Source organism: Miniopterus natalensis, chromosome 5, assembly GCF_054644295.1.
Source record: "Miniopterus natalensis isolate mMinNat1 chromosome 5, mMinNat1.hap1, whole genome shotgun sequence".
Taxonomy (NCBI): Eukaryota; Metazoa; Chordata; class Mammalia; order Chiroptera; family Miniopteridae; genus Miniopterus; species Miniopterus natalensis.
Genome location: NC_142085.1, coordinates 83,850,916 through 83,867,490, shown reverse-complemented (window position 1 = coordinate 83,867,490; position 16,575 = coordinate 83,850,916). Strand labels below are relative to the sequence as shown.

Here is a 16,575-nt window from a genome sequence, read left to right as displayed (position 1 = left end):
AGACATAAGCCTTTTTTATTCTATTGAAGGATTTTCCTTAAGAACTTTGGAAGTTCCACTGGGATTTTTTTATGTTTCTAAAGTTGAATTTTATGAAGATTGTATTGTTTGCAAAGTCCATTTAGTTTGGGTAACTAAGTCCTGGTAAAAGAAATGAGTGATTGTATAAATGAATAGAAGAATTTTGTAATGAAGAATTGGATAACAGAGGAAAAGAAAGCAGAAATATCTGTTAACTAGAAGAGAAAAAATAGACAGCAAATAACCAAATGAAATCATCAGTGGAGAATTAACCAAAAGGGCGAATAGCTGAGGTAGGTGGGTGTAGGAAGAATTACATGACAAAAGAGAAAACTCAATTTGTCAAACTAGCAGATTCCCTTCATTTTATTCCAAATGATGTTAGCGCTTCCTCATCTCAGTGAACCAGTAGCTTTCATCGCATGAGTCTTCCTTCAGGTAATGTATCCAAGAACATGAGAGCATGAAAATATATATAATTGAAGAAAAAAAAAGAATGACCCAGTAACAAGTGTGCAATTTCTTTTCCTTGGTTCCCAAAAGCTTTAATAATACTTTGGGAGCAACTCTAAGTAAAATGAGGGGGGACAGAAGTTCTAGGGGAACCGCATGGTCCTGGATTCCAACATGAAGGGGACAAGGCAGACACTTCATGGCTCTCCAGATCTCCAGGAACGGATAGCTTCATCATGAAAATAAAAACAATACAGGTGTATAAAGACAACATTTTTAAAAAGACAAGTGGCACATAAGGGGTGGGCCAATTCAGACTAGGGAGATGCCCCCTAACGTGGGAGCCCTTGTGAATACATTGGTATGTGACGTGAGCCACTGGGATGAGAAGGGTGTCAGGTGGCGGGAGGAGCAAAGCATGGAGCTGGGGGGAGGTAGGAGAGCACAGGGCCTGTCTGGGAAGGAGGGGTGAAGTTTGTAAGTTTGTCTGGAGTTACGAGTTCAAGTAGCAGCGCTCTTGAACATAAAGCTGGAAGACACAGGTTAGCCTAGATAATGTAATTCATGGCTATCTTAGGGCAGGTTTTGAGGCTGAAGTGAAGGTGGGTCGCACAGTTTATGAAGAGCGATTTGATGCCGTCTGGGTCACTAACCGCGTCGTTTATACGGGAAACTGCAGTTGAGATGGACGATTGAGATACATTTTCATGAGAACACTCCATGGCATTTATGTATCTCACTGGTATAGTAATATCGTTTTATATATAAAAATTGAGCGATACATGGGAAATATCGTGAAACAGCTGTCTTTGGAGATCCATGAGCACAAAATGACCACATCACGAAGAAATTGTTCCTAAGAGCCGTGAGCAGTGCCCTCAGCTGGTGGCTCTCAATGGCTTTTAACAGAACCTTTGTCTTTGTGTTTTCAAAGGTCAAAGAACGTTACTCCCCGCTCCTCTATGAGTCTCAGCAGCTGTCAACACCTCTGGAGGAACTGGAAAAGCAGATGACGTCCTTCTATGACTCACTTGGCAAAATCAGTGAAATTATAACAGTTCTTGAGCACGAGGCGCAATCTAGTGCTCTTTTTAAACAAAAACATCAGGTAAAAAAAGGTCCCTTTCAGGAGACACAGTTATTTCAAGGCAGGTAATAAGATTGATGTATTACTTAAAGTGATAGAAATCCAGTTAAGACAAGAAACATTTTTCTAGACTAGTACTGCCAACTCCAAACAAAATACGGCTTGTCCAAAGGTACAAACCCTGTCCACTAGAGATAAAATAAAAATTATTTACATGAGCATGATTTTATAGATAACTTTTGAATTTTATATATTTAGATATATATAAAAAATAGATAATTGCAATCCATTTCTATCCAGTGTTTATAATCTGTGTTTTGTGAGATTTTTTTCTTTGCCTCTAGGACTAGGTCTCTACACAACCGTGAAATTCTGGAAGTGTGCTTGGAGTGATAATCATTTTTATTTGTCTCATTTTCAGTGAGCAGATCTGAATGCAGAAAGCCTCCTGCTGAGTGTTTCAGTTAATTGGCTTAGTTGGTTTATTAGAAATGAACGCTCCATCAGAGGAGGGTGAAACTAATGAGCGAGAGATTCGCCACTGCATTAACTGAAATAGGTTCATGGAAGGGAGGCAGCATTGCCTGGTAAAGAGCAGAGAGTATCTGACATGAGTTGGACAGGTATTCAGGTCTTAGATCTGATAAAGCAAATTACAGAGCCTTGATTAGCTTTTATTTCCTCACCTTAAAAAACCTAAGTTGAGAGCTTGTTGTGGAGGTAACATTAGGTACTCTATAATCAGACTAGCACATAATATATATATATATATACTCTGTAACTGCTAGCAATTATTATTATTATTATTATTATTATTATTATTATTATTATTGTTAATTGTAAAGAGACAGTGATTATGTCACCAAACCCTATTTTAATGGGTTCTTATATTGGATAAAGATTATTTTCCACTTTGAGTCATAGTGCCATTTCCTACATTCCCAGATTGCTATAAATTCCCATCAAAGAATCCTTCCGCAATGAAAATATTTAATATTTAATAATAATAATATTTAACCATATCTCTGTTACTCTTTTACCTCCTAAATCTTCCAGAGGAAAAAGTATGTCTTTATTCCGTCTTGCCAAAGCAAAACAAAAATTCTCCTCTTAGTATTTGAACCTAGATTACCAAAACTAGCATCCAAGTGAGCCTTTTAAAATATTTTTCCAAAGCAACTTGAGGGTATCAAAATGCAAATGGTGTGGATTCAAATCAGAAAGTGACTGTCTGCCTTGGGCTGGGCTGGATCATTTCCATGCTGTCCGCTGCAGGAATCACTGTGATGCCTGGGCAGGGATCAGAAGTGGAAGGGCCTCTGCCATATGGCTTCTTGTCCTGCAGATCTGTGTCAGTTGTGAGCCGTCCCGAGCCCACTGTCTGCTGCCTCTTGGGGTTAGGATCTGGGGTCCACCGTTTTATCAATGAGGCTGATAGCTTGTGAGCCTTAGAATTCAAATGGTGTCTACACAATTTACACAAATACTATATAATGCTCTGCGTCTGACTCAGTGAAGTATAAAGTGCATTGGTGCTAAACTTACTTAGATTAAAACCTGCTCTGTCGGTTGATTTCATTGTTCTTCATGCAGTAAACCACATTAGTTGGTTGGAGAAATGCAGGCACCAGGCAAATAACAATTCTGACGCTCTGTCATTCTCTTAATAAGATGGGCATGGAATATTAAGAAAAAAATCTCAAAAAACTTAAAAAGCCCTGACTACAATGACTGTTTAAAATTCTTGAAAAAAAATACCTCTGCTTTGGATTTTGTTTATTGCCGATTAAAAGCCTAAAAGCTGTATAATGCTGTTATTATTTTGCAGTCGTTACTTTCTTTCTCTTTCTCGCCCTTTTAAATTCTATTGTGTGTTTCCTTCCCTTGTAGGAACTGCTGGCTTGTCAGGAAAGCTGTAAGAAAACCATGGCGCAAATTGAGAAAGGCAGTCAAAACGTTCAGAAGTTTGTGACCTTGAGCCACGTGTTGAAGCATTTTGATCAGACGAAGCTGCTGAGACAGACAGCAGAGGTTCAAGTTGCCTTTCAGGTACGTTTCTTCCCTGCGTTAGGACCGTGAGCGAGGGACAATGCAAAGAACAGAGCCACTGCACATCAGGCTTCCACTCCTGCTAAATGCCTCACTGCTGGTGTTTGGAAACCAAGATTTTACTTCTTTCTCTAATATTAATCGTCATTAATAATAAAGGGGGTCGATTACTCTCATTATAATGACATGTATTCCTTCCAAATGCTTTTTAAAGACACAATATTCCTTAAGAATATGTTACTTTAAATAATGAGAAAGCATCCCATTATGATTATTTTTATAAATCAAGAATATGGTAAAGAAAACTGGAGACTGGAAGAAACACGTGGAAACCAACAGCCGCTTGATGGAGAAATTTGAGGAGTCCCGGGCAGAGCTGGAGAAGGTGCTCCGGATGGCGCAGGAGGGCCTGGAGGAGAAGGGGGATCCCGAAGACCTCCTGAGGCGACACACTGTGAGTTGATCCCTGTCATTGTGGAATCCAGGGGTTAGGATCTCCCATGGCCTTCTAGAATATTCTACCATATTTGAAAACGGCAAATATTTTTTTTCTAAAAATTAAAAAGTATTCATTGAATGTTATTTGTGGGTGGCCCCTGAGTCATAACTCTAGGTGATTATAGTTCGCTTCTGAAAGACACACGCACAGCAACAGTAGTTACAGGAGGTTTGGAGAGGGCAGCAGCTGGCTAAGAGCTCGCTCAGAGGGGTGACCGCTTGCTTATGACACAGCGTCCGATGCCGCTTTGATTCTGCCGGCACCCTGAACCCCTCCCTCCCTCTCCGTGTTGCGTCAGGAGTTCTACAGTCAGCTGGACCAGCGGGTGCTCAACGCTTTCCTGAAAGCCTGCGACGAGCTCACCGACATCCTGCCTGAGCAGGAGCAGCAGGGCCTGCAGGAGGCGGTCAGGAAGCTCCACAAGCAGTGGAAGGTGAGTGGGGACATGATGGGGACATGGAGTCGTGGGTGATGGGAGAGAGCATGAGGGTGCTAAGGTTCAACTGCTTGAGAAACTCAGAGATTCAGGAAAGTCACCGGAACTCCTCCCATTAAAAAAAGAAAGAACTTGCATAGAACATGATGAAATGATAAATTTTGTTATTCCTATTTTTAGTAACAGCACTTTATTATCATATTACTTAAAAGTGCACTTTTTCTTTCCTGATTTTTTTTTTTTTGAGCAGGAATAATATGGGTGTTTAACTTTTTCAGCAACATTTAGTGAGCTCTTCTCATCTCAGTAAATACTGCTAGGTATATTACTGGAATTTTACCTAACATAATTTATACACATAAACATTTGCTGTTCTCAAGGATTTTATCATCTGGGTGAGAATAGTATGATGTAAAAATATAAATAAAAACATTTATTGGTTAAGAATTCAGTGATGAGCTAAACATAATTATTTTCCCCAAGGAGCTTAGAGTCTGATAAGAAAGATTATTAGTCACAAATAATAAAAGTATAATATATAATTGGTCCAGAAAAGTACAAGCAGTGTATTTAGGAGAACTTTGAAGGAGAGAGGAGGGCCTGCTTGGAAACCAAAAACAAGCAAATCAAGTGATCAGTCCTAAGCTAGGACTTTAAGAAGCAAAGACCTGGGGGTGGGGGTGAGGGTGAAACAATATTTCTTCCAATAACTAAACCCACTAAGGGTTCCTTGCTTCCGCCCTTTGTTTTTTCAGGTATAACATCTGTCCTTCCCATCTCGTAGGGTTGTTGACAAACCCAAAAGGGATACATGCCGGGGGAGGGTATAGGGCACTGGATTGTGATTTAAATCTAGATTCAAGCCTACCTTTTTCTACTTGCTCCTAGGCCTCAATGGTCTAATCTTGAGAATGCGAACATTAATACCGCATGGGCCATTGTAAAAGTGAAATAGAATAATCCCAGCTACCCACTGTGGGATGAAAGGATCTGCTGTGGTCCCAGTACTTGGAAAAGTACAGAGCTCAGAGGCTGGGTGCAGACTGAACTGATGGTACCAGTTGGCCCTAAAGGGAATGTTCTATGGGTTTTGTCATTTTAGTTGGAAAGGGACCTAATTGGTAATGGTGTCATGTTTTCCCCAATCATCCTGTGGACTGTAGGATCTTCAAGGAGAAGCCCCATATCATTTGCTTCATCTGAAGATCGAGGTGGAAAAGAGAAAGTTTCTGGGCTGCATAGAAGAGTGCAGAGCTGAGCTGGACCGCGAGACCGCACTGGCGCCCCAGGAAGGCAGTGAGAAGATGATCAAGGAGCACAAGGTAGGCCACCCCCCCTCCCCCAGTGCAGTCACCGATGCTTTGGTTTGGATCTGGAAACACTAAATAGCTTAATTACTCTACACCGATAGTCTAAATGGAATCTTCCTTTGTTCTTTTCTGTGAAAATATGAAAATAGTGCATGGCTTCTCACAGGGATTATATCTATGTTTATTGCTCGTTAGATCTTCTTCAGTGACAAAGGGCCGCATCACCTCTGTGAGAAAAGGCTGCAGCTCATTGAGGAGCTGTGTCTGAAGCTCCCAGTCCGGGACCCAGTCCGGGACACACCTGCAACCTGCCAGGCGACTCTGCGAGAGCTCCGAGCTGCCGTGGAGGCCACCTACGCGAAGCTGGTGGAGGACCCCGACAAGTGGAAGGACTACGCCGGCAGGTAGCCCTGGGCTTGCTCCCAGATGAGGACATGGTCTATCTTAATTCTGTTCATTCAAAGATGATTACGAAACAAGAAATGACATATGGCTCATCCTGTGCAATGAAGAAACATCAGATTGTGTTGATGTTGCTCACGTGCTTATATAAAAACGCTTCATTCAATTTAAAAAATGGTTTTCAGTCAAAACCGGTGACTCAGATGTGATCTCTTTGGCTCATCTCTTTGTCTTGTATTGCCACATATCCCCAAAGGGGACTTCTGACTTTTTAGGGTTATGTCTCACTCGGGTGGGGACATGTAAGGCCAGTCCTCACACCCAGGTGCTTAGGCCCGGGCATAGACACATCCCTTTCCTCAGCTGAGCTCTGCCTGCTCTGCTGTGGCTTCCCCCCAAGTTCCTGAGCACAGAGGTGGCCCCGCCTGCCCTGAGCTTCCTATTTCTTTAAGGAACAGTTTCCAGGAAATTTGTTAAGCGGTTTGCTCATCACATGAGTGTTGAGTTTCCATGAAGAATTCGTCTAGAAAGTGTATTGTAACCATCCTGATAGGCTCTGCCTTTAGTAAGATAAGACCTGTGTTATTTCAGAGTTTCTGAGCTCTCATCGTGGATCTCTGCAAAGGAGACACAACTGAAAGGGATTAAGGACGAGACCATCGATGCTGCCAACCACGGGGAGGTGACACGGGTTGTAGCGGTGAGTCCCGGGGCATTTTTTGCTACTGGAGAATTTCCATTAATCAAAAAAATGATAGACAATCTAACTGATGTCTTCTTTACTTTCTATGAAAAATTAAGTTCCTGAAAATTAAAAATAAGTCTCCTTGTGAGAACTATAGGGATTTATTCTATTGAATCATTGTTGGCTTTGAGACTGAGTCATGCTCAGTGGTGCCTTAAATACATCTCTGGAGAATGGGGGACCCTGGGAGGAAAATCGCGTGCGTGGGTGTATAACACAGCAGAGAGTTAAGAACTGTCACGGAAAACAAGAGCGCTGTAGGTTTTTTATACAATGCATTTCAGCCATTCAAAAACCAAGTCACAGAAAATGAGGGGTTTGGGCAAGATCTCTAAGCATTCTTGCTATGTCCTATTTAGCCTGGATTGGATCAGCCCCATGAACTTGGGGACAGCCTGATAACCCAGTCATGACAAAGCCTCATATCTAAACCAGTTTGCATTCTATGAATGGCACCCAGCAACCCTCTCCCTCTTATCTTGGCTCTTAGTATTACAGACACTTGCTATTGTGAAAATTCTTTATTGTTCAGTGTTTCGAACCCTTGCAAGTCACATAGTTGCTGTTAATGAGAATATTTTTTTCCTTTTTCTATCCTCTAAGTTTCTTTTTTTTTATATTAAAATTATAATCCCCTTAAATGCTAGAGGTGCTAAATAATATCATGCTTTACCAATGGAAGGGTATCCATACAGCATGGGGCAAAAGTAGATTTACAGTTGTTTGTATGGAAAAGACATGCAGGTTATGATTATTACACTAGTTTTATTAACAGTTTCATGTACTCACAACTGTAAACCTACTTTTGTTCTGTATTTACTGCTGGTTACTATTATAGTAGAAAAAAATTATCGCTGTAGAAGGAAGAGATCACTTGTTTCTGGAACCAACCATTTTCCGGCTGGCGTGCGTTTGCCCTGTGTAAGACCCTCTGGAGCAAAGCGCATGGTTGGAGACCAGCCTGCCCTTGTGCTACACAGAGCCGGTGTCAGAGGGAGAGTCCGCCCGAATCACTCTTCCCTGGGTCCCCTGCCCTACAAGTGCTGAGGCCCCGGAGTCTTTCTGGCATTGTCTTGGCCAATTAACTTTCCCTTCCGGGATTAGAATTGTGATCCTGTTTGTGTATCTTACTATCTGGGGAACTGACTTCTAAAAGTTAACAAAAATGAAGCATGAAATATTAGTTAATAAAGTTAAAATAAATCTTTATGTTATCTTTAATATTCAACAAGTAAACTCTTCAATAAAAGAATCAGCTAACTAAAAAAAGGATTGTTTTCTTCAAAAAATACCAGGTTCCTTCCAGCTCACAGAAAGTAAGGTAACAAAGTACATTGTATGTTATAATTCCCAGTTTTGGCATCACATGTTCTTCTACAGTACTTTTAGGAGTGTCTTTGTTATGATCCAGGGAATCTTTAAATATCTAACCGTGTAATTATGAAGGAATTTTTTGGTATAGAGAGTACTGACTTTACACATAAGGTATTGGCATTGAAGAAACATTTCTTTCTCACAACTGTAGATTTTTGTTACAGACCTGAACAAAGTGAAATACACAGCACTCCACTGGGGAGTGAATGTCTGCCATTCCTACCTACACCTCACGTACCTTCTTAGGTGGAATCCTTTCTTGCTGGAAAGTTATGGTTCACAATTGTATTTTGTTCATCAAAAGTGTTCTTCCATTCCAGGAGATAAGAAATGGAGTTACCCAAAAAGGGGAAACTCTCAGCTGGCTGAAATCCAGGCTTAAAGTCTTGCTTGAAGTTTCATCTGAGAAAGAAGCCCAAAAGCAGGGAGATGAGCTGGCAAAATTGTCTGGGTCCTTCAAGGCTCTCACAACTTTGCTGTCAGAGGTATATCACTTAGTCACTCTGGGTGAGGAATCTGGGAGGTCCTTTCTCTTTTGGTCGTAGTTGAACAAGTACGTTTATAAAGAAATCTTAGTTGAAATAGAATAGTTGATATTTATTTATATGAATATTGGTGGGAAAGGTGAGTAGGATGTTTGAATTATGGTCTGTGCCATTATTGGATATGTTACTTCAGAGTAAGGATCTGTAGCTGAAGTACAAAGCTTATCAGATCCATACTGTTTTACTCTTATAAAAGCATTACTTCATAGTCAGTTTAAGGAACATCACAGTGGTTAAACCCTCAGGCTTGAGAGTCAAACAAACTCAGAGTTAGAGTGTAACTCTGGTACCCCACTACATATATAACCTTGAGCTTGTCATTATGAACCTTGAGCTTGTCATTTAATTTCTCTGGGGCCTTGTTTTTCTTACTTGTTAAACAGAGCTAAAAATATGCCAAAAAGTGATGTCAAGAATTGAATGCAATAATGTATATAAAGCACTTAATACAATGCCTAGAACAGAGTAAATGCTATCACTAAAGCCTAGTAATAAAATATTCAGTGTTTAGCCTGTAGCCCAGTAAAGTCACTTTTAGGCAAGATCCACTCATTTTAAACTTCTTGATATACACCTCAATGTTTATATTCCTTTATAGATTAGAATATACAAACCTTCTTCTTCATTTCCAATAGGGCCACTTCCACCCTCGGCGAGGATACTTTCACTCACCGGGTGGTCGTACAAGTCTAATGGGTTGTGCGTGGAAGATAATGTAAAGTAGAATAGAGCATATGGCTTACAATTTTTTCATGGAAACCTAGGTTGAAAAGATGTTAACCGATTTTGGGGACTGTGTCCAGTACAAAGAAATAGTCAAGAGTTCCCTGGAAGAGTTAATTTCTGGTTCTAAGGACGCCGAGGAGCAAGCTGAGGAGATCCTGGACGCCGAGAGCCTGTTTGAAGCGCAGCAGCTCCTCCTTCGTTGCCAGGTAAATGCCTCTTTACCCAGGGCACATGCAGCTCACTAGCTGGCTGCTGCCAGGGCCCGAGAAAGGGGCAGCACGTGCACCGGCTGAGGGCGAAGGACGGGCGGGAGGGGGCTTGCGGGAAGCAGCCCCGCGGATGGGTCGAAGAACCCAGCGCTTCTGCTCTCTCTGTTAAGATTAACTCTTTCAAAGATTCTGTATGATAGATTCTCAGCCTGCATGACTTGATGGTATCAAAAAGACGAGAAAATATTGTGAAGGGAGAGTTGGTTCAGCTGTGAAAACCTTCATGAAACTCGCAAATTGTCTGTTTCAAAACAGAAACTGGAGCCTGGAGATATTTGCTTCATATTTGAGGTCAATGTTCTGTTTCCACTATCTAGAAACCTCACTTTTCAATTTATAATTTTGAATATATCTTAGTTTGGGAAATTATAACTTACACGAAGTACCAGACTTTTCAGGAGAGTATGCTTATATTAAACTGGAAGTAAAGAAATTCTGGCCCATATATTGATAAAAAGCAATTTTATTCAGTTTCGCTAGTCAAACTCAATATAAGTGGGAGTTTAATTCAAATAAAATATTTTAATGACAAAATTCTAGCTTAATGCATAGCAAATGCTAGCTAATTATATATAGTAATATATAAACTGGAAGTTACACTAAAAGTATACATAAAATGGCAGCTTCTAGACTTTATAGATGTACTTATAATTATAAAAAGGCTATGGGTACAAAAAAGTTAATACTTGGTGTTACTTTGTTCTCAATTATTATAAAAGTCATGCTTGGGTTTCAGTTTAATTCAGAGAAATATGAGATTATAAATATTTACATTAGTGTTTTAAAACTTCACATTTCTTGGGTCAGGTGCTTGGTTATGTGTGTGTTTATTTGTGAAAATTCATGAGCCGTACGCTTGAGATTGGCATACCGTTCTGTTTGTACATTATAATTCAATAAAAAGTTTATTTTAAAACATGACTTTCCCCAGATATCTCGGCAGATTAATCATTCTGAATATTCCCAGGAATTAAGTTTCTTAATATTAGCATGTTTTTAGAGCATAAGTAGCTTTTAAAAATGGAGTTAGGACTTTGTGTATTTAAGCAGAAAATAATTACTTTAGGAGAATCTTGTCAAATGAATAGTTTTGCCAAATTCCTTCTGGAGTATTGCACAACATGCTAACTGTTGTCTGAATTTGCACACAAATTAAAACACCAAGACCAAATTAATTATGTTGCTTACCATCAAAAACACAAAATATTTATAAATAATGTGCATTTTTGAGTAACGCACAGTCCTCATTGCTGTTTTAACTGCTGAAGTTGACCTTAAAATACAGTTTGGGCCCAGGCTGCATGGGTGTTTATGTCCCTGCTTAGCCCCTTACTGAGTAACGTTTATGTCCACCTGTTGAACAAATGCTTCCAGCAAAAGACCAAGGGGATCTCCGCAAAGAAGAGGGACGTGCGGCAGCAGATGGCACAGGCTGGTCAGGGAGAAGGTGGGCTGCCCGGCCAAGTGCAGGAGGAGCTGCGGAAGCTGGAGGGCACCCTGGCCGGCCTGGAGCACAGCAGGGAGAAGCAGGAACGCCGCATCCAGGTGCGAGACCCCGCGGCCCCCGGCTGCGGTCATTTCCCGCCACGGGTTCCATCTCGGGGCAGTGGAAAAAAATGTCAGTTTCCACCTTTGCTGCTCTAATATGACGTTAACTGTTTACACGAGTTTTCTCTTTTACTAAAAGATCAGCCTTATGAGGGGGGCACTATAAGTAGCACATTTGCCAGCCTGGATGCTTAAGGAGAAAGACCGAGGACATGACTCAGTCACAGAGCAGTGCTGGGTAATAAAGTCAGGATCTTAATGCCCATTTGTCTGAATCCAGAAATTGACACAGAGTTATTTCCCATTTCCGTGGTCCAGCAGACACACGGTTATACTTCATTGTGATCTTGACACATTCCCCGAAATAAAGTTTTTGAATTTTGCCCCATGCTCACTGCTGACCCCCCTCCTTCTCCCTCTCCCTTCACCCTTCCTTTTTTCTCTTTTCATTTTTTTTTTTTTTTTTTTTTTTTGAGAGAATCTGAGAGGCTTTCTTTTCCTTTGTCCCTTATCTACATTTTAAGTAATATCTTAGATTCTTAGGATATTGCAGCTGGTAGAAAAGTCAGAGTCCTGGTCCACACATACTCTTTTCATAGATGAACTGAGACTCAAAAGGGAAATTCTTGTAGAATCCATTAGGGTCATGTTTATGGAGTTTAACTGGGTGAAATTTAAACAGAGAGTTAACTACAAGTTACCAGCCTGACAAAGAATAGAAATGTGAACAGTATTTTGTGACATACTTTGATAATTCATAACATTATATGTTGTTCATTTTTTTCAAATTTAGGTCACATTAAGAAAATGGGAGCGATTTGAAACCAACAAAGAGACAGTGGTCAGATACCTTTTTCAAACAGGCTCCAGCCATGAGCGCTTCTTGAGCTTTAGCAGTTTGGAAAGTTTATCTTCAGAACTGGAACAGACAAAGGTATATCAGTAAGACACAGAGTCCCTGGGTACTTGTTATTCAGAAGAAAAACTGTGTTTCCACTCCTATTACTATTAATTATTGTAATTATGCATTTAATCAATACCTATTATTTATTGATCGTCCGCTCTTCAGTACACTGGTCAAGTCTCTCTGGGGAATGAAAACATAAGATTTAAACAGCAAGAACTGAAAGAAAGTTTTCATTAAAGTGGGAAGTAGTTCCCTAATAGTTGAATGCATTAATTTTTTTTTTTCTTCTGAAGGCAGTGATATTTTTACCTGAACCTTGAAGATTAGATAAAGACATAGAAAAACAGAGTTTGGGGCAGAAAATGAGCAATCCTGAAATAAAAAATGGCATAAAGTATAAAAGTGTTGGATATGGGGATTCTGTGTTGTAGAGCAGAAAATGAACTACACTTGTAAAGCAAAGACGCTCTAGGCAACATGGAGCCCTTAAGGGTTTTTAAGGAAGAGTCGTGTGATCAGAGCTGCACTTCAGGGAGATGATTTGAAGCAGGTGTGGAAACCTGGAAGGGTGAAGGACTGGAGTCGTGGGATCAGGTTAGAAAGGTATTGCATGTGTGCATGAATATGGCCATGCATTAGGGTAAAGGGGATGGCAGTGGGGACAGATGCAATGGATGGAGTGAAGGAAAAGATGATCCCCAAGGTTCTGAGCCCACAGAGACGGTTGGGGTGAGATGGGAACTTGAAGGAGTAACTGTTAGTGGAGAGAGGACCCACTGTTACGACATACTGAGTCTTAGGCTCCGGGGGGGGCGGGGGGCATCCAAGAGATGGTATTTAGTGGTAACCCTCACTGAGCACCAGCCTGTATGCTAAGCGCCTTGGACACCAGGGGCAGATCAATAAATTTATACAACGCATTTAGAGACTTGCACAGGTTATTTTGGTTTCTGGTTCTGTGTTTTGGGTTTATAAAAAGACTGAATTAGTATAAAAATGTGTTAGCCAATGTATGAGAAAGAGGACTATTTTATCTGTCCTTTTATGCCTTTAGCAAGTAAATCTTTATGTTTCTATTTTCTTACCAGTGAAAGGCTTCTTGGTGTTTTGAATACTGCTCAGTTTCATACTGCTAGCTTCCAATTACTTCTCCTATTAGTAACTAACTGAGGAATTTGAAGTTTTATAAGGCCACAGAATCTTTCAATTCTGTATGATTTTAATTATTTTCTATATTAAAATATATCACCATTTTAATAAATACAACTATAGTTATTGGGTTATCACATGGGGCTTCCACCCAGATTCCACGCAGCATTTCTGTGGCTCTATCTAATTCCTTTGAATTGGTTTCTCAGCTACAAATGCAACAAATATAACCTTTCTAGTCTTATTATTAAAATTATCCTTAGCCAATGATCTCGCCTACTTTGGGATTGGCTTAATAATGTCAGCTAACATTTACTGAACATATACTAAAGGCTGGTCTAATCACTTGGTGTTTATCATCTCCTTTAATTCTACCCAAACAGTTCTAAAGAATAGGTACCACTGTTAATCCTGTCATATAAATGAGGAAAACTAAGGTACATCGTTATTAATGAATTTGTTCAAGATTTTAGGTTTGCTAACTGGTGAGGCTGGGATTCACACCCAAGAGGTCTGAGTCCAGAGCCCATTCCCTTAGCTGCTATATTATGCTTTCATTACAAAACCGGGCCCTTTTATTAACTGTTGACATGCGCTGCTCCACAGGCACGTTTAAGCTGGAGTCATTGTTCTCGTTTCTTTGCTCACCTGCCATTGCTAATGCAGCCTTCATTCCAGCCGTGGCCCTGGAGTGGCTGTGCTCGGGAATGCGAGCGCCGTCTGCCTGCCAGTGTGTGAGGGTGTTCGTGGCACTATCACGTTTAATCTTCACAACAAGGCGTTGCTGACGAGTGTCGGAAAATTCAGTTATATGGCTCAAGGTCACACAGCTAGCGAAGGACAGAGCCTGGCTCCCACTCCAGGCCTATCTGACGCCAGAGTCCGTGCTTTCCTGCTGATTCCTGCTGCCACTCATGTCGCCTTCTTAGATGTAGAGATAAAGCCTTACAGTGTTATTCCATTTCTGTTTAATTTGCCCTTTATCGACACCATTCTGTTCTTTGAATTCCTTTGCATTGTGCTTGCCCCATACACATTGAATGTATATAAACAATTTCAAACATAATTCTACTTTCTCCATGGTTTTTCCTTGGTTCTGGGAAACACTAAGGGAAAAAATACTATTTTATACTTCTGACTCTATTTATGGGACTCTGAAAGATTATGCTGTGAATTTAGTCTTCACAATTGAATCCACAATGACTGTAAGCTCACATGTAGCCATTGTGGGTGCTTACAAGCTCAGAATTTAAAGCTGTGACATTAGCAAAGCCCGTATTTTAGGATATTGTAAACCTCTCTACTGTAACGAAGCTGTACTTATTCATTTTTAATTTCTTAAATTGCAGGGTATTTCTCTCTAATAATGTTGATATTTCTGTGAGGACATTAAATCTTTTAAACTTGACGTTATAATAGGATTATGTAGTAACCCTATATGGCATTGTGTGATAATTCTAGGAGATGCTCTGGGAAAAGAGGGCTATTAGGAGTCTGATTCTAAAAAATTATTTACATTGGATTTCTACATTACGTACTTCATAGATGGTTGTTTGTGATGAAAATTTAAACACAATGAGAAGGAACAAAAATAAACACTAGTTAATTTTTTTCACTCAAGATTATCCCTTGGTTTACATTTTTAATTCAGTATTCAATATATTTACCTGACAAAATTAACAGCTAAAATTTACCAGTGCCTCAAATATATTACATTAATTTTCAAATTAAGGTAGTTCACCATTACTGAAAATCATTGTGTGGACTTTATAAATTATTTTGTCCTCAATTTCACATGTGGGACATAAAATTATAGGAGGTACTTGCCAGAGTGCCAAGCACTTAAAAATGAAGTTACTGATTAAATGCTGACAATAAACTACAAGAAGAGCATCGCGGCATTTCATACAAAAGAGCCAGAGTCTGAAAAGTAATTCTCCAAAGTCCAACAGCTGGTAATGAGCAAAGCCAGGATTCTAGTCCAGGTGTGACTGGTTCAAAATCGTCTCTTCTTTCCATCATGTAGTATGTGGATAAATAGAAAATGAGTTTAACAGCATTAACATCATATTATACATCTTTTCAGAGCACTAGTTAACAAAATGTTTCTTTATAGTAAATAACAGTGGTACTCTGTATTGACCCAGATAGTCTTCAATTAAATAAACAAATTTTTATATTTATTGCCCTGGGCATTTATTATCTCTATGATTGAAAAAATTAATCACTATTGATCATTTCCTGAACTGGCCTATAATCTAACATATTTGCGGATAAGTTAATTATTATAATGCAACTCAGAATTCTAAACAGTAAACCCACAGCAGGAAACAGTGGAAAAACATTTTTGTGAGAATTGCTGGATAACTGTGAAGGCATATGTGTGGTTGTGTATATAAAATGAAAATAATTGAGCGAAGTCTATTCTAGCCCTGATGAAAACACGTCTGTTTTATTGCTCAGCATATTACATGCTAATGTTCATACATGTATGAATCTGTCCATCCATGCAATCTGTGGGAGACTCTGCAGTCCACATATGCAGTTTATCTGAGGGTGGAGTTTAATAAAAGATGCCCTCCTAACAATTATGTTACATTTTTCTAGGAGTTTTCCAAGCGAACAGAGGACATCGCGGTCCAGGCTGAGAATCTTGTGAAGGAAGCTTCAGAGATACCGCTCGGGCCCAAGAATAAGCGGCTGCTTCAGCAGCAGGCCAAGTCCATCAAAGAGCAAGTCACAAAATTAGAAGCCACACTCGAAGAAGAGTATGTGCTTGACAAGTCCTAAGCTTCCGTCTCTGAGATAAAGTTCATACAGTCTTTCCTGTACATTGTATTCTTTTAACAGCTCACAGTGTCTGTGTAGTGCAGCATGTTTTGAGGGGACAACTCACAGTTCAGAAGGAAGGACCAGCAACACAGAGGCCAACATCCAGAACAGAGCAGGAAAATGCAGGGATGTGGGTGTTGCATCGGAAACTGATTCTGTTTGTTGAAAAAGCCATATCTATTACATTCTGTGGCCTTCGTACACTGGAGAGAGGATCTCAAAC

General features: G+C 40.0%; 1 protein-coding gene across 1 annotated transcript in view; it reads left to right on the top strand.

Moving 5' to 3' along the window:
• Positions 1-16,575, top strand: part of SYNE1 (spectrin repeat containing nuclear envelope protein 1) — a 346,443-nt gene that overhangs the window by 107,292 nt on the left and 222,576 nt on the right. Inside the window, exons 20-31 of the mRNA XM_087817695.1 lie at positions 1,409-1,582; positions 3,452-3,610; positions 3,900-4,064; positions 4,408-4,542; positions 5,709-5,867; positions 6,051-6,259; positions 6,849-6,957; positions 8,697-8,861; positions 9,686-9,853; positions 11,291-11,461; positions 12,258-12,398; positions 16,128-16,288. Of these exons, the coding sequence (XP_087673821.1) occupies positions 1,409-1,582; positions 3,452-3,610; positions 3,900-4,064; positions 4,408-4,542; positions 5,709-5,867; positions 6,051-6,259; positions 6,849-6,957; positions 8,697-8,861; positions 9,686-9,853; positions 11,291-11,461; positions 12,258-12,398; positions 16,128-16,288 (1,916 nt within the window). The remainder of the gene's footprint in view (positions 1-1,408; positions 1,583-3,451; positions 3,611-3,899; positions 4,065-4,407; positions 4,543-5,708; positions 5,868-6,050; positions 6,260-6,848; positions 6,958-8,696; positions 8,862-9,685; positions 9,854-11,290; positions 11,462-12,257; positions 12,399-16,127; positions 16,289-16,575) is intronic.